Source organism: Natrix helvetica (assembly GCF_964273705.1).
Source record: "Natrix helvetica genome assembly, chromosome: Z".
NCBI classification, from domain to species: domain Eukaryota; kingdom Metazoa; phylum Chordata; class Lepidosauria; order Squamata; family Natricidae; genus Natrix; species Natrix helvetica.
The window spans coordinates 89,259,280-89,284,496 of NC_138554.1; the positions used below are offsets into that span (position 1 = coordinate 89,259,280).

General features: G+C 38.1%; 1 protein-coding gene across 1 annotated transcript; it reads right to left on the minus strand.

Annotated features, from left to right (window-relative positions):
• Positions 1–1,790: 1,790 nt before the first annotated feature.
• GPD1L (glycerol-3-phosphate dehydrogenase 1 like) lies at positions 1,791–23,836 on the minus strand. The gene is given in 10 exon segments (XM_081932313.1): positions 1,791–5,833; positions 6,806–6,912; positions 8,461–8,694; positions 10,181–10,293; positions 12,613–12,751; positions 14,840–14,980; positions 18,141–18,318; positions 23,352–23,481; positions 23,484–23,598; positions 23,601–23,836. Coding segments are annotated over 10 exon segments (1,359 nt in total). The 5' UTR covers positions 23,706–23,836; the 3' UTR covers positions 1,791–5,736.
• Positions 23,837–25,217: the final 1,381 nt, after the last annotated feature.

Sequence of the window (25,217 nt, forward strand, 5' to 3'; positions counted from 1 at the left end):
AGGAGAATGTGGGCTGAATGGGCGTGGAAGGAGTACTGGAACAGGCAGGGAACAACTTGGCTTCCAGTGCTCATGCATGGAACCTGGGAGCTTAGTGGTAGCATGCTTTCCACTTCTAGCAGCCCAGGCTGGAAAACACATGGCTGGGGTGGAGCGGTCCTCCTTAACAAGCCCACTGGTGGCCCTGGGGTCTGGACAATCAGCTGCAGCCAGAGCCAGACTTGGTGGAAGAGCAGCAACGGAGTTTGAAATCTGGCAGGAGAAACCCGGGCACAGAGGTGGACTGATCTCCCCCACTCCCCTTCTTTGAGGAAGGGCCATCACCATGGGCAATGCGGGAAGCATGGACTCTCAGCAGATGGACCTTGGGGCGCACAATCTACTCGTCAAGCTCCCAATGCCCAAACTCAGCAAGGTGGAAGATGTCATGCTGGTATGGGCCGAGTGGGCTTTTTGCTTCCCTTTCCACTTCCCCACCCAGATCAGTGCAGACAACCCAATGGAGGCGGAAAATGGGAGGTTTCTGTTGGCCCTTCTGTTCCCCCCCAGCCTCCTTTTGCCAACATGCGCTAGGCAGGCTTGGCAGGCAGTCACAATCTTTAGATGTACTTTTATTTTATCAGCCCAAGGAGGGAGGGAAAGGGGCTCAGAACCGTACATAGAAAATCACCCCGTCTCTGCAGCATTCATTGTTTGCAGGCAGGTAGGCAATAAGGCGGTAGCAGTGGACCTTGCTGTAAATGATGTTGAGTTAGCCACACCCATTCAGTCACATGACATCCCCCCTAGCCACATAGCCCCAGCCGGTCATTAGGAATCTCTAATGACATTTAAATCCCACCACTGTCTTTATTCAATGTGGTGTTGGGCAAAAGCCTGGCATAAAGCAGTCCGTATATGATTGTTCATATTTCCCTTTTATGAAGAATAGTCCTTTCCAATACTCTGACTCATTTGCAGCTTGTTTCCCACATGGATGTTTTACTTGTATGGAGCTCTTTTTTGCTTCAAGGTACTTATAGCAGGCATATATACGCCGCTTGTTTAATTGGAAATAGATAGTATCAACTATCTCTATGAGTCTCAAATGCACTAAAAGCAGACATGCAATTTAGAAAGTGATAGTCCTTGACTTACAACCATTTTTAGTGACCATTCAGTAGCACTGAAAAAAGAAATGTACGATCGTTTTTTCACCTTTACGATAACTACAACATCCTCATAGTCACATGACCAAAATTCAGGCAAGTGGCAAGTGACATGTATTTATGACAATTGCACTGTCTCAGGGTCATGTGATCACTTGTGACCTTCCCAGCTGGCTTCTGACAAGCAAAGTCAATGGAGGAAGCCAGGTTTGCTTAACGACCATGATTCACTTAACAGCTGAAGTGATTCACTTCACAATTATGGCAAAAAGTCATAAAAGGCAAAACTCACTTAAATTCTGCCTTGCTTAGTAACAGACATTGGGCTCGATTGTGGTTGTAAGTCGAGGGTTACCTGTAAAAAGCTGTTACTAATTTTGAATTTCTACACCTTCTCATGATAAAAGGTAAGTAAAGTAACCGGAATATACCCCTTTGTTATACTTAAAGCTACATTATGTATGTTTACTCAGAAATAAGACCCATTAAAAAAGTAAGTGCACTTTGTGTTGTAGATTTGGAGATATACTTTGATATGCTACATTTGATCACAAACGTGACAGATATCCTTATATCTTTTCCCCAACTTATTCTACTTTTTCACATTTTATCTGTCATTAATAAAAGTTGCATCGATACAAGTTGTTGTGGGGAAAATATTTTTTGTATTTATTAAATATGTGCATACCAAATAAAAATACTACTATTAAATACTATTAGGTCAACTCCTACGTTACCTGAATTTCTGTTTGCAAGTGGCTGTTACAGTGTATATTAATCATAGAGGCATTAGCAGTTTCTAACCTTTTGATTTCCTGTTCCCTTTCTGAAGAAATTAATGTAGCAAATACAATTGAGAGAGAAACAAATCCTAAGCACTGAATGTACAAATAAGAAACACAGAATATTATGTTTTATTGAAAACAATGAGTGACATAGATAAATCTTTTACTAACCCTTCCATCTGATTTTAAAAATCAAGTGGGGAAAAAGGAGTAAAATAGGAGTAAATAGTTTTAAACAATTTGACAATATGCATAACTCTTCACATTCAGTTTACAGAACCCTTTATGTATTACAAATACATATACAAAATGGCTATACATATTGAATGTTAGAATTAAAGGAAGAAATATTAGTTTAGATTCAATATTAAAAGAAAAGCAGGCACTTCATATTAGGGCTAGGAGGCTTTGATACTATAAAGTGTTTTCTATTATGATATTAGCCTTTTCTCAATTGTGCCTTTCCAAATGTATAAACATTTTTTTCATCACCATGTTGTATTTAAGTCATTCTAAGTTATGAACATCAGCAGCAGAAAAATTGCTTTAACTGCTTAAAGCAAAATATATCAGATTTTCATTGGGGTAGAATAGCTACACTCAACTGACAACTTTCCAGATGTGTTGGGACTACAATCAGTTTCAACACATGTGGAAGCATCCAAATTGAGAAAGATTTGGGTCACATTCCGAGCATTATTTGGGGTGTTTCAAGAAGGAACTACTTTCCTTTTAAATTCAGAGTGGGAATTTGGTGTCCTTCAGAGATTGCTGGACTACAGCTCCCAATCTTCTGATCACTAACCACCTGATTGGAGTTAATGAGAAGCGGGATCTTGCAACATTTGCAGGGTCCTGAATTCTCCAGTCTACCAAATTATCATTCTAGAATCTACTTCATGTGTTACAGAAAAAATTTAGAGGAGGAAAAAGAGACAAGAATAATGCTTGCCATATATAGTCAATTGTGACTGCCACCCGTGGAAAACTCAGAGGTTTGTATCTCAAAATAAATTTCTAATGTTTTCTGTAAGGGAAGAAAAATAATGGTATAGAAAGTTTTTTTAAAACCTTGATTTCCTAATTTTCAATGTGATCCCAGCTGTGAAATGATTGTGCTCGAGTCAGCCTCTTCTATCTCAAAAATCATGCAATAATCTTATTCAGGCCACTTAAAACAGACAATTCATTATAAAAGTGACTGCGGAAATGAATGAGCTCAACAGGAGAATAAGCCATTCTAAATTAATGCTCTAAGACCAGGGAGTATATGTAAAATAAATGTAGTCCAATTTAGTATTACAATGAACATTTCAAGCTATGAATGGAATTTTTTATTCAAATCCTGCCAGTCAGCCTATAAGCAAACTGAATAACTTTCAGCTGGTCGTTGTCCTCAGCTAAGGTTATTAAAAGGATAAATTGGAGGGGAACCACTCTGCTACTCTGCTTTTTGAAGAATAGACAGAGTGTAGAGAAGAGCAACAAAGATGATAAGGAGTTTGGAAGCTAAAGTGTGATGAATGGCTAAGGGAACAAGGCATGATTTGGCCTAATGAATGATAGCAATCTTCCAATACTTCAAAGGCTGTCATGGGGAAGAGGGCTTCAATTTATTATTCATAACACCTTGGAGCAGAGCACAGAGTAGGAGCTCTTCAGAGGAAGTTCCAATCTGGAATTAAGGAATTTTCTGACAGTGAAAATGATTAATCAATGGAATAGCTTGCCTTCTGGAGTTGTGAGAGCTCCATTGCTGGAGATTTTCAAGAAAAAAAATTGAACAACCATTTGTCTGGAATGGCTTAAGGAGATCTGTCTAAGGCAGGAGGATAGACTAGAAGACCTCCAAGATTCCTTCCACCCTTTCATTCTATTATTCTAAGATAAGGTATTAATTTTAGCTTAATAATCAAGACAACTAGTATTTACACATGATTAATTTCATATATGGTAGGTCAGCTTCCCCCAATCAAATGCCTTCCAGAAGTAGTAGACTACCCATGTTGGTCACAAATGATAGATGCAGTAATTCCACAGATGTGAAGGCAGCAATTGAGATGATAGCTTTACTTAATTTGTTAATCAGACTATTACTTATTTAACCAACATGATTTTTGTCATTTTTCTTATTCCCGTTCTAAACAATCAAACCTAACAAGTGGGCTCCTGATAAATGGATTTCCAAAGGCAACTCAAATAACAGTTGGAACAGAAACAAAAAAAGGCACCAAAATAAAAATAGCTAAAATAGTAATGTTTTGTAGTAATGAGCAATTGCAGAGTAATGGGAACCACAAGTATATTCACTTTGGATATAATCATCTTATGTTATCTGCACTAGCCTTCCCAAGTGGGTAGAATTAAAATGTGTGAAGACCACGCTTTCCAGATTTTTACTGGTCTGTCACTCTCCAGGTTGTTAAAGGCTGATATATGTCAATTCTGTGTCTCAAGTACTGGACTGCTGGGTAGTGTAAACACAAAGCACGCATGCCGTTGTTAGTTCAGTGAAAAAGCTGTACACTCCCATATCAGAAACTTGCTGGAACTCTTTGGCTCTTTCTAATTTAATCCCACAAATGGACAAACAATATGCTGAGGAAATAGAAATTCTACACCAAGTTTTGACACATTAGAGTATGACAGCAGATTACTTGTTAAATGCCACCAGAAAGAACTTCTGGGCAGCTGATCAACCTGAGTGATGGGTTGCAGTCTTATAACATATTATGTAAAAACTTCCACACAGCTATGCTTCATCTTCATGTATGTGCCTATATTATCACCTTAATTTTCAGCTAAGAGCAGTTTTGGAGCTGCATATATAAATCCACAGGATTATGCATTGTTTAAAAATATGTGATGTTAAGCATCACAACTAGATCAAAAAAGCTTTGATTTGTTCCCTTAAATTCTTAGCTTAGGTAGAGAAAGTGGAGAAAGCTGAATTAGAGAAGGGATAAATATTGGATGGCAAATTTTTGCTTTAAACAGCAACCTTATCACTTAGGACTACAATTCCCATCATATCCTGATAGAGCGGGAGTCCTTAGGAAATGTACTTCCATAGCTTACTGGATTGGCAAGCCAATATTTTTTTTAAAAAAGAGGCCACAATCGCTTTAAAAGCACATTTGAAAAATCTTAATTTCTTTAAATTACTTTTAAGAATAAATTATTTTTAAAATCTAAGTTTTAAAAATCTTAATACCACTTCCCACTAATTAAATGATACCAAAGTACTTTTCATTAAATGGCAATCTATGCCATACAAGATGTGCAAATCTGACTGAAAAAAATCTGAATGCAGGGTCTTGAAGCTTACTATACTTTAGGAAACAGTTTCTAGGTGATATTGATATGATGTGCTCAGTTTATAGGTCTCCAGACATCAACAAGTAAAGCTCTCCTTGATGCTATTACTGCATCTGGTTTTGGAGTACTGTAGTACCTTATTTTTGCCCTAATTGCATATTCCCCTTGAATCATTGGGTAGTCTAGACGATCCCTGCTTGAAAAGGAAGCATTAGAAAAGAACATCAAATGTTTCAAATAGGGCAAGAGGATTAGGAAGTTTGAGGAGTGTGTTAGTTCTACACAGTATATTTGAAAGCCAACTAAATCGTAGCCACTAAAAATAACAGCTAGTATTCTAGGAGCTGTATAATACACAATTAAGAGAAATCCAAAGACACATATATTTCTGCAATTTCTTCATGGAGTAGGTAAGCCAATGACATTACTTTGGACTCATGAATGAGTATGAAAAGGCAAGAAATGTGATAATGGCAAAGCATGCTTTATATATGCTCTGGATGGCTTTGGAGGCAGGAGATCATTTCTTGGACAGGCTTTCCTTCATAGCAGATTTTATAAACAGCAGTAAATAGTGGAAACCTAAAAAATAAGACAAGCAATCATCTTACTAGGGGAGACAATCAAGTTATTGGTGTTCAACTTTTTAAATATTCTGATGACCAAAGTAAATCTGAGATACCATTTATTTATTTATTTGATTTGTATCTCCTTTTTCTGTTGGCACAAACAGATTTATATATATTTAAATGGACTGGCCCCTAAATTAACAAATTACAGTGCATAAAAAAATAAAATTCCCAAAAAAATTTAGAGGAGAAATGTATCTTCTTTTTCCTTCACTGCGGGAAAAGGTTACCCAATAAGTTTACAACGTATTCATTGAGTGCCAATATGTTGGGAATGGGGAGATCCAGATTCTGATGCTTCCTTCAGCATGGAAGCCAGATGAATCACTTAGGATAAACACTTTTTGAATTTTTGAATTTTCAAGAAATCAGGTGTGCAAACATTTTAAGCATGCACCCAATTTTAAAGGGGCTACCCTGTTTCCCCAAAAATAAGACCTCCCCAGATAATAAGCCCAACCAGGTGTTTGAGCACATGCATTGAAATAACCCCTCCCCCAAAAATAACCCCTCCCCAAAAATATTGCAACATAGCAGCAGCCATGGGGTGCCATGCTCACCTCCTCCTGCACCTCAAAAATAATAAGACCTCCCCGAAAATAAGACCTAGTGCTTATTTCGGGGGTCAAAAGAAAAGAAGGCCCTGTCTTATTTTCAAGGAAACACGTTAGATAAAATTATGGTTTGAATTTTGTCAAAACAAGCAGAATGAGACTATTTGTATTTTAATATTATTACTGGGAGATCATTTATATTTATAGCTCAGTAATCATTAGTACCTCAGTCGTAGAAGACTCTCTGAGTAGAAGAGAGTCCTTACTTTCTAATACAATCTCAAAAGATCCAAATGTTTTTATAGCAGATTTGGGAGGTATTTGGGGTTGAAAATAGGGGGAAGAAATCGGTAGATTAGTGGCTCACTTACTTTTCCACCAAACCTTTCTGTTGAAGAATGTGATACACTTCTGCAGAAGTCTGTGGTCCTTGAAGTTTCTGCCCATTCAACATCTCTTGCTCCAGTTCTTCAATACTCTGAATGTTAAAAAAAGTATTTCTAAGTTTCACTGATATAGATAAGAATGTAAGATGATTAGAACATACTATATCAATTGTTTGCTAACAGTTCCAGATAGAAATCCTACTTCCAAGTTGATTATCCCTTTACCAATCTACCAAAGCAAAGAATTAGCAAGTCCTACTCCAGTGATGGTGAACCTATGGCACGCGTGCCACAAGTGGCACGCGGAGCCATTTGTCAGGGCACGCGAGGCCCTGCCCTGTCAGCTGGCGAGCGCGCATGCGCGTGCTGGCCACCTGAGTTCACCTTTTTAAAAGCTATTTTTCGCCTTCCCCAGGCTCCAGAGGCTTTATAGGAGCCTGGGGAGGGCGAAAAGAGCCTCCCCCACCCCCCAGAGGCTTTACGGACCGTCCCTGAAGCCTTCAGAACGCTTAAAACCACCCTCCGAGCAACCCGGAAGTCACTTCTGGTTTGCTCGGAGGGTGGTTTTAAGCACTCCGAAGGCTTCAGGGAAGCCTCTGGACGGTCCCTGAAGCCTCCAGAGGTCCTCGGGGGGGTCGGGGGTGGCTCTTTTCGCCCTCCCCAGGCTCCTATAAAGCCCCTGGAGCCTGGGGAGGGCGAAAAAAGCATGCAAAAATGGGGGGTTGCACGTTGTACGCGCATGCGCACTGGGGGGGTCGCGCGTTGCATTATGGGTGCGGCACGCCTGCACTCGACCCCCCTGCGCTCCCCCCACTTGTGGCACGCGAGCCAAAAAAGGTTCGCCATCACTGTCCTACTCTTATTACAATTAACAGCTAATCTGCTATTAACACTGTGAATACACTGGCACTGTGGTTATGACTTCGCCTAGCTCTTAATAAAGTAGTTATTGCCTGAAGCATTTTTAGAAGTTCTGATTCAGGATGGCCACTAACCTTTGGGTGGGATTTATTTTCTTCTCATTTTCGTTTTAATATAATTTAAGAGTCCTTTAAAAATATTTACTAAAAAATTCATCATAAAAATAAAGGACCTGGCCCCTTTTGGCCGCTCAGTAATTTCAGTACTGCTTAGAAATAAATTTTAAAAATGTAAGTTTGCAGTTATTGGGTTTATGTTTCTATAATGTAAGTTCTAACTAAGTGCAAAAATGTACATTATTATCCTCTAATACAGGGGTGTCCAAACTTGGCAACTTTAAGACTTGTGGACTTCAACTGCCAGAATTCCCCAGCCAGCAGAGCAGAGCTGGCTGGGGAATTCTGGGAGTTGAAGTCCACAAGTCTTAAAGTTGCCAAGTTTGGACACCCCTGCTCTAATACAATCACAAAAGAATCATTCCAAATATGTTAGCTTCCTGGGTTGAGAGAAAGTATCCCTGACACTACAAGTAATATACCTTTCCTGTTTTAACAAATGCTTCAGCCACTCTCCGATTTCGGCCGGAGAGTTGAAGTCCACAAGTCTTAAAGTTGCCAAGTTTGGACACCCCAGCTCTAATACAATCACAAAAGAATCATTCCAAATATGTTAGCTTCCTGGGTTGAGAGAAAGTATCCCTGACACTGCAAGTAATATACCTTTCCTGTTTTAACAAATGCTTCAGCCACTCTCCGATTTCGGCCACCGTAACAAGTTGTGATTAAATCTGCAACTCCACAGCTCTCCAGGAAAGTAGCAATTGAGACCTGCCCCTTGCAGAAGATTTTGGCAAAAGCTATCATTTCCATTAATCCAAGTCTTATGACAGCTGCTTTGGTATTATCTCCACAGCGAAGACCGTCACAAAAGCCAGCTCCCACTGCCACTATGTTCTATATAAATGACATGGAAAAGGCAAAGAGACTGCAGGATGATGGAAGAACTCATTGAACTTACAGTTACATGCATGCCACATAAATTTAAACATATGTACATCTCAACACGCGCGCACACACACACACACGCACACACACACACAAGTCCTCAACTTACAACCACAACTTAACCTAAAATTTCTACATCCAAGTTAAGATATTTGTTAAGTGAATTTTGCCCCATTTTGCGACTTTTTTGCCACAGTTGTTAAATGAATCATTGCTGTTGTTAAGTTAGTAAAATGGTTGTTAAGAGAATATGACTTCCCCATTGACTTTGTTTATCAGAAAGTCACAAAAGGCGATTGGGTGCTAACAAGCAAATTTGGAATTTTGAAAACATGTTACAAGCACAAAATGATATTAATATCATTGATATCTTTCATTAATAGTCTGCTGGGCAAAGCCATTCCCCAAAGTAAGGGTGTCAGACGGGCGGCCCATGGGCCGGATGCATCAAGCACAAGCCACACCCACCCCAGCTCCGCAAAGGCAAAAAAACATCATGATACGTCACAAGTTATGTGACACAATCAAGTTTGACACCTGTGCCATAAAGGAGCCCTGTTACGTTTGTTCATATCATCCTCTTTAACTGATGCCCACTCCATATTTTTTTTCTGAGCAGGCATGTTTCTAAATTAAACTGATAAGCTACCCCTTATGTATGTCCTTATGCATAAATCACTAGCATTACCTGGTAATAAAGCAGCCGAATTATCTTGAAGAAAGGAAATTCTGATTTCTGAAAGTATTTTTGATTTGTATGATAATAGTGAAGAGTCTTAAACAATTACCAATTTCCAGGTTAATTTTACATTTTACCACAACTCTGCTGTGATGGAAATGCATTTAAATAGGGCACAACCTGCCGTAGTTGTCTATCACCTTTATGTAGTGAATTATATCCCAGTGACTATGTTGGCTGAAATTCTAAGAATGATAAGTTTCAGTGCCTTGTATCTTGTCTGGAAACCCATTCAGAGATGAAAATATGTGTTGCAATATGAGAATCCATTCAGTGTCACTTAGAATTATAAACCAAGATATAAAAATCTTAATTCACCATGGTTACAAAACTTGGCTACTTATCTAAATTCTATGTGAATCTTACATGAACTCAGTACAATTTCACCTTTATCCATGAAAGGGAAAAGCTGCCCTAGTTCTTGTTGCTTACCATTTAACCAACCAACAATTACAATCTAAAATTCCTATTTCAAAGTGCTTTTGAAACAAGAAGATGTAAGTGCCTGTGTACTGAGAGAAATTTTGCATTAATTCAATAAGGTAGTTTTGGCACCAACATGTTATTGAAGATTGCAGAGGAAGCAAACACTAAATTCAGTTCTGGTAACAAACTTCTTAGCAAGTGTTTCTCTAGTCTTATGAGTAGGTCTTAGGCAATTTATTATTTTAATGCCAATAAAAATTTAAAAAGTACCTTAAGAGCACCACAAATCTCAACTGTATCAGCATCATCCACAACAGTTATTCTGAAGTTTGGGGTCTGTAGAAGTTCTTTGAAAAGGAGGCCATTTTCCAAGATTTTGCATCCTGTTTTTGTTGGGAAGTAGGGAGAGGAAAGGGGGAAGATTGCTAATGTCATTTAGTTATCAGCTCAGCATTTCCAAGCAAGAAACAAAAGAAAGCTTACACAATACAATAAAAAATGAATCTACTGAATCTTTAGCATGCTGTATTTCAAAATCCTTCCTGATTCCAGAGCAATTGTTATTTCATACCAGAATGGTTAAGATAGGATTCTATTGAGAGATGAGAAATGAACCAAAAAATCTCTAGAGGTCTATGGAGATTCTTAACCATCCAGGTCATGGTTATTCCAAAGGTGCTTTTCCAAAAAGTAACTGGACTGCACTTTCTTAGTTTTTTTCCCTTGAAAACGTTTCACTTCTTATCCAAGGGGGTTCAGGCGAGTCAGAACTGAAAAAGTTTTTTGGATAACAAATGAAATGTTTTCAAGGAAAAAAAACCCCAAACACCCAGTTGCCTTTTAGAAAAGCATCTTTGGGGAAAATCTACCTCATTTTTCGGAGTATAAGATGCACTTTTCCTCCCCCCAAAAGTGGGTGGAAATGTCTGTGCATCTTATACTCTGAATATTGCAGGGGGGTTGGTGTGGTGCCAATCAACTGTTCTAGAATGGATTGAGGTGGCGGCAAACTGGCAGCGACGGTGGGCGGAGGTGCAGGAAAACAGGTGGCGGCGAATGGGGGGGGTGAATGGACAGTGGTGAATGGGGGATGGCTAATGGGGTGGCAAATTGGCAGTGGCGAACAGGCTACTGCAAATAAGCCAGATGAATACTGGATGGATGCTGGGATTTCCCCCCCCCCTTGTTTTCCTCCCCCAAAGCTAGGTACATTTTATAATCTGGAGTGATTTATAATCCAAAAAATACAGTATAGAGGTTAGCACCTGATTATTCTTGTATATATGTTCAATTCTATGCTGTCTAATCATATTTTATTTGTAGTTGCATCTGATATAAGCTTCTTATTAATAAAGGCCTCTTTATTTTGTATCTGTATATTATGGTGAATAAAATATAGAGAAAACCAATTTACCCTTTGGCTAATACGGAAACAGCCAAGGCAATACATATTTCATACCTCTAGCATCCTGATTTATCTTATCAAATAATTATACTACTGACAAAACAGGCGTACCTGAGATACAACGGCAATACATAAGGCATGATTTGTCAGCTATAAGACAAAAAATACATGCAGAATTTGGAAGGCCTTGATATATGTCAAGCTATTGTATCGTATTGCTACTGCTTGTCTGATAGTTAGACTCATTGAACCTCTATACGATTTCTTTTTAAGTAGATCTATTTTGGATTACACTATTCCTCATATAATTCAATCTGATATTCTCTGGATGCCTTGGCCCAACAACTTCTAAGATTTCAATCCTGGTTGAATATTCTAGAATTATAGTCCCAAAATACTTGGAGGGCTTCTGCTTGAAGAAATCTGTTTTAAGACCCAATCTGGGTTGGTCACTGGGAACAGAGATTTACTCTGCCGAGCTTTTGGACTACATGCCCATCTTCAGGAAACTTCTTTCTATTGGAATATGTGTTTTCGGCTATTCTGTGAGTCGTATTTATGTGGTGCCTTCCTATTGGTTGATTGGTTGTTGGTGGCTGGTGATTGGCTGTTGACGCCTAAGTACTTGATAAGCTGGTAGTAAATCAGCACTCTTGTTAACCGACAAGGGGCCCTTTTCCAGGCTTCAATCATTTCTCTAGCTTTACAATGTTACTGAAATGAAAAATCAAAATGCAACTTTATTGAGAGCAAAAGGTTATTGCAGTGGCAGTGAAGAGCAGTGAGAGACATCTGCAGAAATTATCATTGGCTTTAAAATGGGAGGCATGATTTGGCAATCAAAACTCTGATTCTTTTTATACATATATAATGCATGCAATGGTTAGTTATAAGAAGCAGAGCTTTGATTACCCAGTTGCATTTGTTATTTTGAAGCCAATGATTGTTGCTGTAGATATTCCTGAACCCACCAAATATTATGAACAGCAACTCTGCTGATATTTTTAAAACCACAGTTCAAAATTTAGGAATTTCTTTTTTTTAAAGGAGACTAACAGGTGGGTATCCTTTCTTTTCTCACAAAGGAAATGTTTGCTACTTATTTTTGTTACAGCGGATTGTATGCAATATCATATTACAAATTTCAGCATCACTAGGTTCAATAACACCTACTTACTACTAATCCATGGATAGAATTACAGAACAAAAATGAACAAATTCAGGAGATACTGAGGATTGGGAAAAACTGAAATGAAGGCATTTATTGAAAAGCATCATGTTATTTTTCGAAATTTACCTATTGTGGTTTCACAGAATTTTTCCGCAGCTACTTCGTTGGCAATGTTTGCTCCCATCAACACACTGATATCTATCCCCATGTTTGCCCGGATTATATCAGAGATGAGTCTGAGTCCTTCAGGGCCTTCATCTATACCCTGCAAGAAACATAGGAAGGCAGTGATTACAGTTGATTTGGATGGTCTTTACAATGGCATTTTCATACCATACAGAGTTATTTAATCTTTATTGATGCAGTGTCTGCTTACAATCAGACATGTTCAGTTTATGATATATTTTAAGCACAGTCTTTAGAATTTAGATCCTGATTTACATATATTTCTGTCCTGTACTAAATCAACATTTAGCATGTTTTCCTTTCACACATTTTAAAATCACTATTAAAAAACAAAGTGCATTATTATTATTGCATTATTTTACTAGAACACCATGGCTGGCAAAAGTATAGCTATTCTGAGCCTACCTAAATTTTCAGTTAGGGCATCCATTAAAGTCTAGTGAAAGGCAGCAAAACATAGAAAGAAAAAATATTTTCCACATTATTTATTTTAGTTAAAAAAATAGAGATTGGAAAACTATAACCAGGTTTTATACCAAGCTTTCCCAAAGCCCATTAATATAAATTTTAAAATAAATGCCGAGTTGTTACCATGGTATAATAAAAACCAGAATCTAAACAAGTCTATTGAATAAGTGAAATAAAGAGGTGTACAATATTCAGGGCATAGAGGTACATTCAGAGTTTCTAAAAGTTATGGCTCTAGAAACTTCAAGGAGCTACTAAACTTTTAGCATAAAAATATTATTAAATACTGTATATGATTGAGAATAATCACACTGACTATATTTATTTTTAATTAAATCTAATTAAAATCTAGATCTTGCTTTGCTGTACCAATAATTTATCAGATCTTCCACTTTAGGTTGAATCAAAGGAATCTGATCAGAGGAAAATTGTGCAACCTGCCTTGTACACTTTCCCCCCCAAAATAAGCCCTCCCCTGGAAATAAGCCCTCCCTGAAAATATTGCAACACAGCAGCAGCCATGGGGTGATCATGCTTGCCACCTCCTGCACCTCAAAAATAATAAGACCTCCCCCAAAATATGATCACATGTTTATTTCTAGGGTCGAAAGAAAATAAGTCTTATTTTCAGGAAAACACGGTAGTGGGTAGGAGCCAAATTTTCTTTTCTGAAGTAGATTCTCATTATTCAAGGGAGACTTGGCAACTCAAAACTATGATTTTTTTTCTTTAGAAATTGTTTAGAATCCAATGGTGAGATTAAAAGGAATTCACATATACTGTACATCTGAGAAGTAGTTGATGATTTTACATGTAGTTCCAAAACTGAAGCCAAATAAAACTTAGGTATGTCTTGTCTTGGATCCCTCAGGATGAAATCAGTTAGCTAAGCAACATTAAAGTTGTAAATTCAGCAGGAGATGTTTTCAGTCCAAGGCCCAAAGGAACAGAGTTCATATCAGTAGCCCTAGTACATTAGACACTTCATTATCTGAGTAAAAGGAAAGTTAGTTTCCAAAAAAATGTACAGTAAAAATATAGAACATTTCACAGCAAAGCATTTAAGGTTTGGCTGTCAAGGACAGCAATTCCAAAATACCAAATGACCACACAACAGAACCGGGCTTCTGTTGTTTTTATTGCATTTAGCTATTGTAATTATAGTATGGTTTTTTAATGTTGTTTTGATGTGATTGGGAGCCGCCCAGGGATGAATATAAGATGGGTGACTATAGCAATGTTTTAAATAAATAAATTATATACAAGTGGGAATATAACTACAGGAATGTCAGCCTTTTCCTGAGCACATGTTGGATTGAACTATTACCCTGCATCTGGCTGCTCCTGATTATATTCTACCTTCCATCTTCCTACTCTTAACATGGAAGGGCTGCCCTTTGGTGCTTCTGTGGGCTGGGTGAATGAGACTTCAGCTCATAGTCTGAATCATCATGGCCAAAGGGCATTCCTGATGCTACTCCTGACATTTCACCACCAAGATTTCCTAGTTTATATTTCTATAGAATTCATTATCTGCACCTTTATTGAATTATTATTTAATAAGTCGCCCAGAATGACTTTAGTTGAGTTGTACTCCATAATTCAGTTAAGAGCAGTTACAGAAATTGAATACATAAGTAAATAATTTAGAGTATTATTTTGTACACAAAAAGAAACATTTGTATTTTATTTGCTGTACCTTAATAAGACTTATACCAACAGCTTGCTTTGTTAAATGCCCAGTAATTGCATCACAGATTTTATAAATGAACTGATGCGGAATGACAAAAACCAACAAGTCTGCATCTTTCACAGCTTCAGTCAGATTTGGGACTGCAACCTGGAAAAAAAATTGAGGAAGAAAAAAGAAGATTAAAGAAAAGGAAGACACAGAATATTTTGAGATATGGGATCTGTTCTATCGATGATTAAATAAAAGAAACAGAAGTTAGAACTTCTAAAATCACAAGAGAACAATTAATTTTACTAATAGGTTTGATTATTGTAACTTATTAATTTTGATTAATATTAATAATATGCATTAATATTATGAGGAAAAGAATTGTCATTATGAGGGAACATTATTATTATTACTATGATGAGTGTTACTGAAAAGAATTGTAACTAGACAAGATACTGTTTACAGGTGACACTCGAAAAATTAGAATATCGTGCAAAAGTTCATTTATTTCAGTAATGCATCTTAAAAGTGAAACTAATATATGAGATACTCATTCCATGCAAAGCAAGATAGTTCAAGCCATGATTTGTCATAATTGTGATGATTATGGCGTACAGCTCATGAAAACCCCAAATCCACAATCTCAGAAAATTAGAATATTACATGCAATCAATAAAACAAGGACTGTTGTACATAGAACAATATTGGACTTCTGAAAAGTATAAGCATGCATATGTACTCAGTACTTCATTTGGGCCCCTTTTGCAGCAATTATTGCCTCAATGCAGCATGGCATGGAAGCTATCAGCCTGTGGCACTGCTGAGGTGTTATGGAAGACCAGGATGCTTCAATAGCGGCCTTCAGCTCTTCTGCATTGTTCGGTCTCGTGTCTCTCATCTTTCTCTTGGCAGTGCCCCTTAGATTCTCTATGGGGTTCAGGTCAGGCGAGTTTGCCAGTCAATCAAGCACAGTAATCCCATGGTCATTCTACCAGGTTTTGGTGCTTTTGGCAGTGTGGGTAGCTGGAAAATGAAGTCAGCATCCCCATAAAGCTTGTCTGCAGAAGGAAGCATGAAGTGCTCCATCTTCTAGACAGGTAGACAGCTGCGTTGAACGTGGACGTAATGAAGCATAGTGGACCAACACCAGCAGATGACATGGCTCCCCAAATTAACACAGACTGTGGAAACTTTACACTGGACTTCAAGCATCTTGCAGTGTGTGCCTCTCGATTCTTCTTCCATACTCTGGGTTCTTGGTTTCCAAATGAGATGCAAAAGTTGCTCTCATCAGAAAAGAGGACTTTGGACCACTGAGCAACAGACCAGATCTTTTGAATTGCTTTTTCATGACAATCCTCTCTAGGCTGCAGTCATCCCTGCTGCTTGTGCACCTTTTTCTTCCACACTTTTCCCTTCCACATAACTTTCTATTAATGTGCTTTGAAACAGCACTTTGGGAACATGTAACTTCTGTTGCAATTACTTTTTGAGGCTTTTCCTCCTTATGGAGGGTATCAATGATGGTTTTCTGCACAAGTGTCAGGTCAGCAGTCTTTCCCATGATTGTGATTCCTACTGAACCAGACCCCTTTGCAGGTGTTATGGCTTAATTAGCTGATTAGAGTGGGACACTTTGAGCCAAAACAGTGATGGCGAACCTATGGCACATGTGCCACAGATGGCACGCGTAGCCATTTGTCAGGGCATGCAAGGTGCTGCCCTGTCAGCTGGCCAGCACGATGTGCGCACTAGCCAGCTGATTTCACCCTTTTTTAAAGCCATTTTTCGCCCTCCCCAGGCTTCAGAGGCTTTATAGGAGCGTGGGGAGGGTGAAAAGAGTCTCCCCCACCTCTCCTGGAGGCCCTCCGGAGGCTTCATAAGCTTCCATGAAGTCTCCGGAGCGTAAAAAACCGGCCCTACAAGCAAACCGGAAGTTCGAAAACGGACTTCCGGTTTGCTCGAAGGGTCATTTTGAGCGCTCCAAAGGCTTCAGGGACCGTCCGGAGGCTTCCCTGAAGCCTTCGGAATGCTTAAAACGACCCTCCGAGCAAACAGGAAGTCACTTCCGGTTTGCTCAGAGGGTTGTTTTGAGCGCTCCGAAGGCGTCTGGGTGGCCTCCAGACGGTCCCTGAAGCCTTCCGAGCGCTCAAAACAGCCCTCCGAGCAAACAGGAAGTCACTTCTGGTTTGCTCAGAGGGTCGTTTTGACTGTTCCGAAGGCTTCAGGGAAGCCGCCTGAAGGTCCCCAAAGCCTCTGGAGGGCGTCCGGGGGGAGGGGGAGGCTGTTTTTGCCCTCCCCAGGCTCCTCTAAAGCCTCTGGAGCCTGGGGAGGGTGAAAAAAGCATGTAAAAATGGGGGGTCAAGTCTGTAGTGCGCCCATGCATACTGGGGGGTCGCACATTGCATTATGGGTGCAGCATGCCCATACACGATCCCCCCGTGCTCCCCCCACTTATGGCACACGAGCCAAAAAATGTTTGCCATCACTGGCCTAGAATATTTCACCTTTCCACAATATTCTAATCTTCTGAGATTGTGTACTTGGGGTTTTCATGAGCTGTAAGCCATAATCATCATAATTATGACAAATCACGGCTTGAACTATTTTGCTTTGCATGTAATGAGTCTATCCCATATATTAGTTTCACCTTTTAAGTTGCATTACTGAAATAAATGAACTTTTGCATATTCTAATTTTTCGAGTTTCACCTATATATGGATTTTGAATATGTTGCTCTTTCTATTTATACTAAATTTTTTAAAAGGCACTGACACGGGGAAAAAAGAGGATGCTTCAAAACTATTTCTTTTGTATATTTTTCATGTTTTCTGTTCTGTTTTCTCTCTCTTTTCTCTTTTCTGTTTTTTCTTTTCTTTTCTCCGACATTTACTATATCTTTTCCTCAATGTATTTATTATAGATTTAAAGTATTTTAGTAAAAGCTATACTAAAAGTATAACTGCAACATTCTAATTGAATTATTTTAAAAACCCTTCAAAGGAAGACACCTTATGTTTGAATTTTGGTGGTAGATGGCAATTGTTCTTTTGAAATTTAACATATATACATGTCAATGAAAATTGCTTTATTTTCTTTAATCTCTGGAATGATATCTAATTTATCCCCATGAGGTAAAATAATAAACCAAGTCTGAAATTCAGTGAGGGAATAGGTAGCCAATTTCCCCATAATAGGTTTGGTAGTAGACATTCATGAAAGATCAAAATTTTTCAAAGAAGTTTTCTTATTTTCAGAAATTGTATGTCATAAGATATCAAGAGAAAGTGTATTGAGTTATATCCGTTCCAATATTTACCACATTTTCGGGTAGTTTATATCCAGGAAGATATTTCACATTTTCATGATCATTATTTATGATATCTGTAAGTTTCCTCCCATTAATAGTTTCTTCAAAAACCCACATTTTCACCGTAGAAGCAAACTTCTGAATTGTCTTTACATTGTTGCCTATTATTTTAGCCACAGCAGACCCCCTGAAAAATAATAATAATTATATGCTTTATAAAATATACATTTTATAAAATATGCAAAATATAAAATATGCAATTTAAAAATTGAGGAAGAAAGAAATGTAATAATCAGATAATAGCTCTAATTAATTCATATAATTTTCAATTGTAGGGCTATCATTGAAAGAGAAATGTCCTGGTGGTAGTGCTCATTCAAACTACTTTTCTAAGCACATAGAGTATTTCTCTGAGGCTATGAAGCAACATATAAATTTTAAAAATTCACAAGGCAAATCTCCTATGCTGTGCTGAATATGCATTAATCTTGTCATTAAAAGGTAAAGGTTCCCCTTGCACATAAGTGCTAGTTGTTCCCAACTCTAGAGGGCGGTGCTCATCTCCATTTCAAAACCGAAGAGCCAGTGTTGTCTGAAGATGTCTCCATGGTCATGTGCCGGCATGGCTAAACGCTGAAGGTGCATGGAGCACTGTTACCTTCTCACCAAAGGTGGTTCCTATTTTTCTACTTGCATTTTTATATGCTTTTGAACTGCTAGGTTGGCAGAAGCTGGGACAAGTAATGGGAGCTCACTCCGTTACACGGTGCTAGGGATTCGAACTGCCAATATGCCAACCTTTCTAATCGACAAGCTCAGCATCTTAGCCACTAAGCCATCGCGTCCCCTTAATCTTGTCACACACATCTCCTTTTCATGTTTTCTATCTATAAATAATCACATGGTTTATTGCAGAGTCTATCTTTATAAGGATGTACACTGTCTACCTTCCTTTTAAAGAGATATACCATTATTATCTTATGTCATACTTTTATGAGGTTTTACATAATTTCTACGCTGGGAACTGAACTCTAGACAACACCATTAAGTTCCAGCGCCAAGAAAGCTCTTAAATTTAATGCACTGTTTATAGACATCTCAAATGCCACAGTCCCATTTCTGATAGAGTGTTTCAGCACCACAGTAAGATCAATGGCCATTTAAACTCAACAAGTTTTAAATAGAATGAAAGTGAATATATGTTACAGCCAGTTTGGTGTAGTGGATAAGACATCAGGCTAGATACCGAGAAACCATGAGTTCCAGTCCCATCTTGAGCACAGTGGGTGACTTTAGGCCAGTCACCATCTCTGAGGCCTAGAAAGGAGTTTCAAACTAATTCTGAAAAATCTAGTCAAGAAAACTGCAGGGACTTGTCCTGACAGTCTCTGAGAATCAAACATAATTGAACAGAAGGAAAAAGTATATACTGCCCCCTGGTGGCTATCCATCTCATATACATGATTCTGGATGGCTAACAAAATAAAAAGCATATCCAATAATTCAAAATATAAACAATATTACTGCATAAAATAGCAGCTAAGAACAATAAAAACCTCACAATCAACATAATAAAAAATGGGCTCACCCACAATATCGGGCCCTAGATTTCAAGTATTTGCAACTCTTTCACCTTTCTCTTTGCAGAAAAAGCTCCCCTATTTTGTTCTGTGCAGTACAGTACAGTTCTGTCCAGTGTTCACTCTTGGTGACTCCCTGGTCTAGTCTCTGTGATTTTCTTGGAAATATTTTGGAAATAGGTTGCTATTGCCTCCTTCCCTGGAATCAGAGAAACTGGCCTAAGATCACTTAGTTGCTTTTGTGTTTTAGGCAGGATTAGAACTCATAGTCTCCTGGTTTCTAGCCTGGTATCTAGTAACTACACTGGTGCTTCCCTTGTAAAGTAATTTATTGTATTCCACGATTCAATTAACAGCTAACAAAGGGAACCAGAATTGCAAAATAATCAATTGTTCCATTTCCTGAGTGTTGAAAGTATTCTGCTAGTTTTACTTCCAGGAAGAGCAACAAATAGTAACACATAGATACTCCCCCCCCCTCCAAATGTGTAATTGGACTCACATAATGTTATGTCTTTGAAGCAGCAGTCAGAACTAACAAACCACTGATTATATTAAACATTTACATTATCATCCTCAGCTTGTGTTACATCAACAATAAGATAATAGTGAAGTTTTAAAAATTTTGTAATAGCATTTGAATAGAAATGTCAGAAAGACAGACCAAAAGAAATTTTCTATTAATTGCTCAATTTATTCAAATATTATGTGTTTCTCTTTCTGATAGTATATTAATCAACACAATGAAATATCAATTTTTCCATGGGGAAAAATCTAATAAATGCAAAAATGTAAATTTAAGTACATTTTGGAACTCCCTTCACCAATTATTAGCATTGGGCATTAGATTTGCTCAACATCTGGCAGTCTACTCTGGTGACAGAATGTTTATTCATTAGGAAGACTTGAACCTGCCTCTTATGTTATCAAATGTTTAGAAAACTGTTGACATATTCAACCAATGGAGGCTTAAACAGGTAAAATAAACCCCTTTTTACTAATCTCCTAAAGTACCATAGGCACTCCTAATTTTTCTCTCATTTCCACTGAACACAGTAGAAAGTCCTTGTTTTATGACTGTAATTGAGCCTGGAATTACAGGGCTAAGACTGCTGACCCTGAATTTTAAGGGGGTCCCCACTTGACTGTACCTGGTTTTATGACTGCAGCAGTTGTTAAGTGAATCATCACATGGGTTAAGTGAATGCTGCAGTCATGAAGGCAATCCATTGTCCACAATGGGTAGTTTTTGCTGGAAACCAAAAGTAGATTATGGGACATGGAAAAAGCCATAAATGTGGGGCATTTGCCAAGAAGTTGGCAAAGTTGGATCACATGACTGCAGGGGAGCTAACTTTGAATCTGGATGATAAGTAGCCCAGGGGGAGATCAGTAATAACTTTGAACAGTCACTAAACAACTAGTCGTAAGTGAAGAGTACAATTTCCCAAACATTTGATTGAACAAAAGATGTTCAAAACATCTTTGAAAACAATATATATTTCCATATATTGAAAGGGTAATTAGGCCCTTAACAAAAATATTAGGCTGTTACAATTGTTAATTTTTTGAGATATATAGAAAATAAACTGACAACAAAATTAACTTTAAAAATTACTCAATTTTTCCAATTTCATCAAATATATTAGACCAAAACAAATACATGGGGATTACCAAGATGATCAACCTGATTATAATTTCCCCAATACTGTCTAGAAATGTTTTGATTGATATCATTTTTTTTAGAATTTTAGGCTTATTATTTCTATATTCAGTACTTGTTGGTTCATTAAGACTTATTGAAGGAAAATTAGATCAAAAAGCATTCCAAGATAATTCATTGTTCAGATTCTAAATCAACTAATCTTGCCTTTGATACTTTCAAGAGAACTAGCATATTTGGTATGATCTTTCTGTATTCTGCATTAATAATAATAATCTCTTTATATTTTAGGATTATATTTCTTGATTTATGTGGCTCAATGGACTATAAGATGTTGTACTTTATGAATGCATGGCTTAGCGATGGAAATTCAGATCTATCTGTATTATCCATATAAATGCCTGTATATGTTCAGGCCTCATTCTTATCTTCAACCAACTGCACAAAAGAGAATGGAATGAGCTGATAAGATATTTTTCTCTCCCTTTAAAGAATGGCAAAGAAAGAATAGAAAGTTTTACTGTTCCTAAAATAGGTTTTCTTAGCATCATTTAGAATGTTGCTAGAGAAGAAGCAGAACAGAAAACTTTTGAAGGCTTTTGAAACAAATGTTTGATCCTGTTAATTTAAATATCACAGATTTTGGACCTAGGAGATATAGGGATTAATTAGTTTTTTAGTTTTGGGGAAAAAAACCAAAAGATAAGTGGTGTTTGATAACAAGCATCCTCATTTCTAAGAGGAAGTTTGATGAACAAAAGAACAGTTCTAATGGGTCAGGAAAAGACTGGTCCCAGTCCTAAACCCTCTGTTTCTTACTGGGACCAACCACTGCAGGTCTCTGCAATCCTTGTGAAACAGAGACACATCTCTCTCCCATCAATGCTTATTGCTCCTGATATCTGAAGGGATGTTGCCCCACCGGGAACTAAACTGAGTATGCACAAGTGACAGTCCTTGATAGAATTGTACTCCACAAAGTTATTCAATCCATTTTTAAAGTTATCCAGGTTTATTGCCATCATCATGTCTCTTATGTGGCAATGAATTTCACAGTATGTCCTGCCTGAAGAAGTGCTTCCTTTCCAAACGGCTTCATTTGATGCCTTCAGGCCCTAAGTTTTGAGAGAAGCCTTTCTTTCTTGTTGCCACCCATGATTTTTGTACCTCAATTGCATTTTCCCCATAATCACATTTTTATAGGCTAAAAAAATCAAAATATTTATAGGGAAAGTGTTCAAGACTCCTAATAATTTTGACTTTTGCATCTTTTCCCAAATCTATTGCAAAATTTTCCAAGAATTATTTCAGCACAGTGCCACATGAGTACATGGGGCTCCAGATCGAAATCATAACTTACATTTATTTTAAGGGCACAAAGGTTACATTTTTATGTTCATTTTTATGGTTATCAGCATGGGGTTTGCTTGTGTTATAGCCAAAGGCCCCTTCCAATTCTGTAATTGGCTTTATCCTCTGGAGTTATTGGTCTGTAACTACAATGAATACACTACTGTGCCATACAACAAGGAAACCCTTTTTTGCACTGCAATCACTGCAAGAGAAATGCTTTTAAGGCGCCCCCCCCCGCCCCCCGATCAGACCCTGTTAGACAGTATCTACAATCATTCCCGTGGAGGATCTGGCTGAGAGAATGCCATCGTCGATAACTGGATTAGGTTTAAACTCTTGGGACGCGAAATGCCACCGCCATCATTAGACAAGAGACTGACTTGGAACAACCACATCTCCAAATTAAGCTGGGAAAGGGCAACCTTCAATCGCTAAAGCCGTCTGCAAAAGACTGACGTGCAAAAGTCCCACCTGCCCGACAAAGCAGCACCCGGAGAGGGTTTAGTCGGAAATCTGTCCACGCCCAGTTTAGGGAGGCTGTCAGTTTTCGTGGAAGGATGAAATATGCGGGGATTTCTCCCCACAAAAACCAGCCATAGCAAAGTGCAAGCATTTCACACTCACCAGTTTCCCGACCCCACGATGCACACTTTCAAGGGTGCCGAAGCTCCAGCCATTGGAAGTCCTTGAGGGCACGCTCCTGCCGAAAAAGAGCCCAGTGCAAAGGAGCTCAGGAATCCCCCCAATCGGCAAAGAAACGGCCATGAAGCACCGACATAGGCGAAGCAATCAAACCCGCCTCCAAACCCGCCTCCACAAACAGCCGAAAAACTCCCTCCTCCGGGGCTTGCTGGGAATTGTAGTCGACTCGATAAGTAACCGACTCTTGTTTCTTTTCCGTCTGCACTTTTTGGGATTTGGAGAATATTTCATCTTGCAGCCTGGGTTCATTGTTGCTCTTGAGTATGGACTAGACATACAATCCAATTCATGGCGAATCCAGAAGTCCAGGGGATTTAACCTCCTGCAATTGTTTCAATTTATCTGGGTATAAACCGCACTGTATTCAGTACAATGTCTGAATAGGCGTGGATGCAATTCTCTTCTATCCTCTTTTAGATTCCACCAAAAACCTTCTTCACTGTTTATGCAATTTCGTTTAAGTACTGTTAAACAAACTAGCTTCCAAGTTTTACAATTGAAGGTGCGAGAATTACCTCTGCACTGATCTTCTGTAAGTCACAATAATTTTGCCAAAAAGAGAAGGGGGTCTTCTAAATACAGAAGCAGGGTGGTCAGCAACAGAAAGCAGCAGGCTGATGACAGCACATTTATACGAAGTTAGATCTTTGATTATCAATTGAGCAAGTGCAGTTACAGCTTATGCATGTGTACTTAAGTCCTATTGAACTACTTCCGTTAAAACTCTATGGTAAGCATGGTTTATCCTAATCATGCTCTGTTGAAAAATACATGGAGATTTAGGTCACTGATAAAACCAAGTTTCTAATTCATAGGTTGGATTCACATACCAACTCTGCCAAATCCAATAAAATACAATAAGTGTTAGTACAACACCTCAATTTAGCAAATTCAATGACACACCCAAGTAAGTGGATAGAGAAGAGTCAGCAAAGAGCTAGTGTTCAGACTTTGTACTTTCTAATGGTGAGATGTGTATTTGATGTGTAAGTTGAGTAAGCAGAAGTAGGGAGGAAAGTTCAAAAGATATACCACTTTAGAGAGAACATAAGTAAGATTCAGGAGTTATGAGGAAGTTTAAATAGAAGTATTTCCTGCTAGAGGGAAAAATAAAAAGGAAATAAAAATATTCCAACGACAATTTTTCTAGGAATGCTGTTACGTCTGCATAGAACAGGGGTGTCCAAACTTGGGAACTTTAAGTCGTGTGGACTTCAATTCCCAGATAGATACTCCCCCCCTCCAAATGTGTAATTGGACTCACATAATGTTATGTCTTTGAAGCAGCAAAGTCAGAACTAACAAACCACTGACTATATTAAACATTTACATTATCATCCTCAGCTTGTGTTACATCAACAATAAGACAATAGTGAAGTTTTAAAAATTGTGTAATAGCATTTGAATAGAAATGTCAGAAAGACAGACCAAAAGAAACTTTCTATTAATTGCTCAATTTATTCAAATATTATGTGTTTCTCTTTCTGATAGTACATTAAAGTTCCCAAGTTTGGACACCCCTGGCATAGAACAATAATTTAAGTTGTTTTATATAGTTTAGGGTTTGGAGGAGGATGTGTGTGTAGGAAAAAAAGTGCCATTGACTCAGTTCATAGATTCTGATTACAAAATGTGGTAGTTAAACTTAGCTTCCTGTGCATCCAGCCATTGTAATTAATTAACCAAAGTTTTATATTTTGTGCAGATATAGTTGCCGTTGTAATAATTTTATCTAGCACATTGAATGACCCCAGACATTGTAGAATATAACCATTATTTATGGTTTAG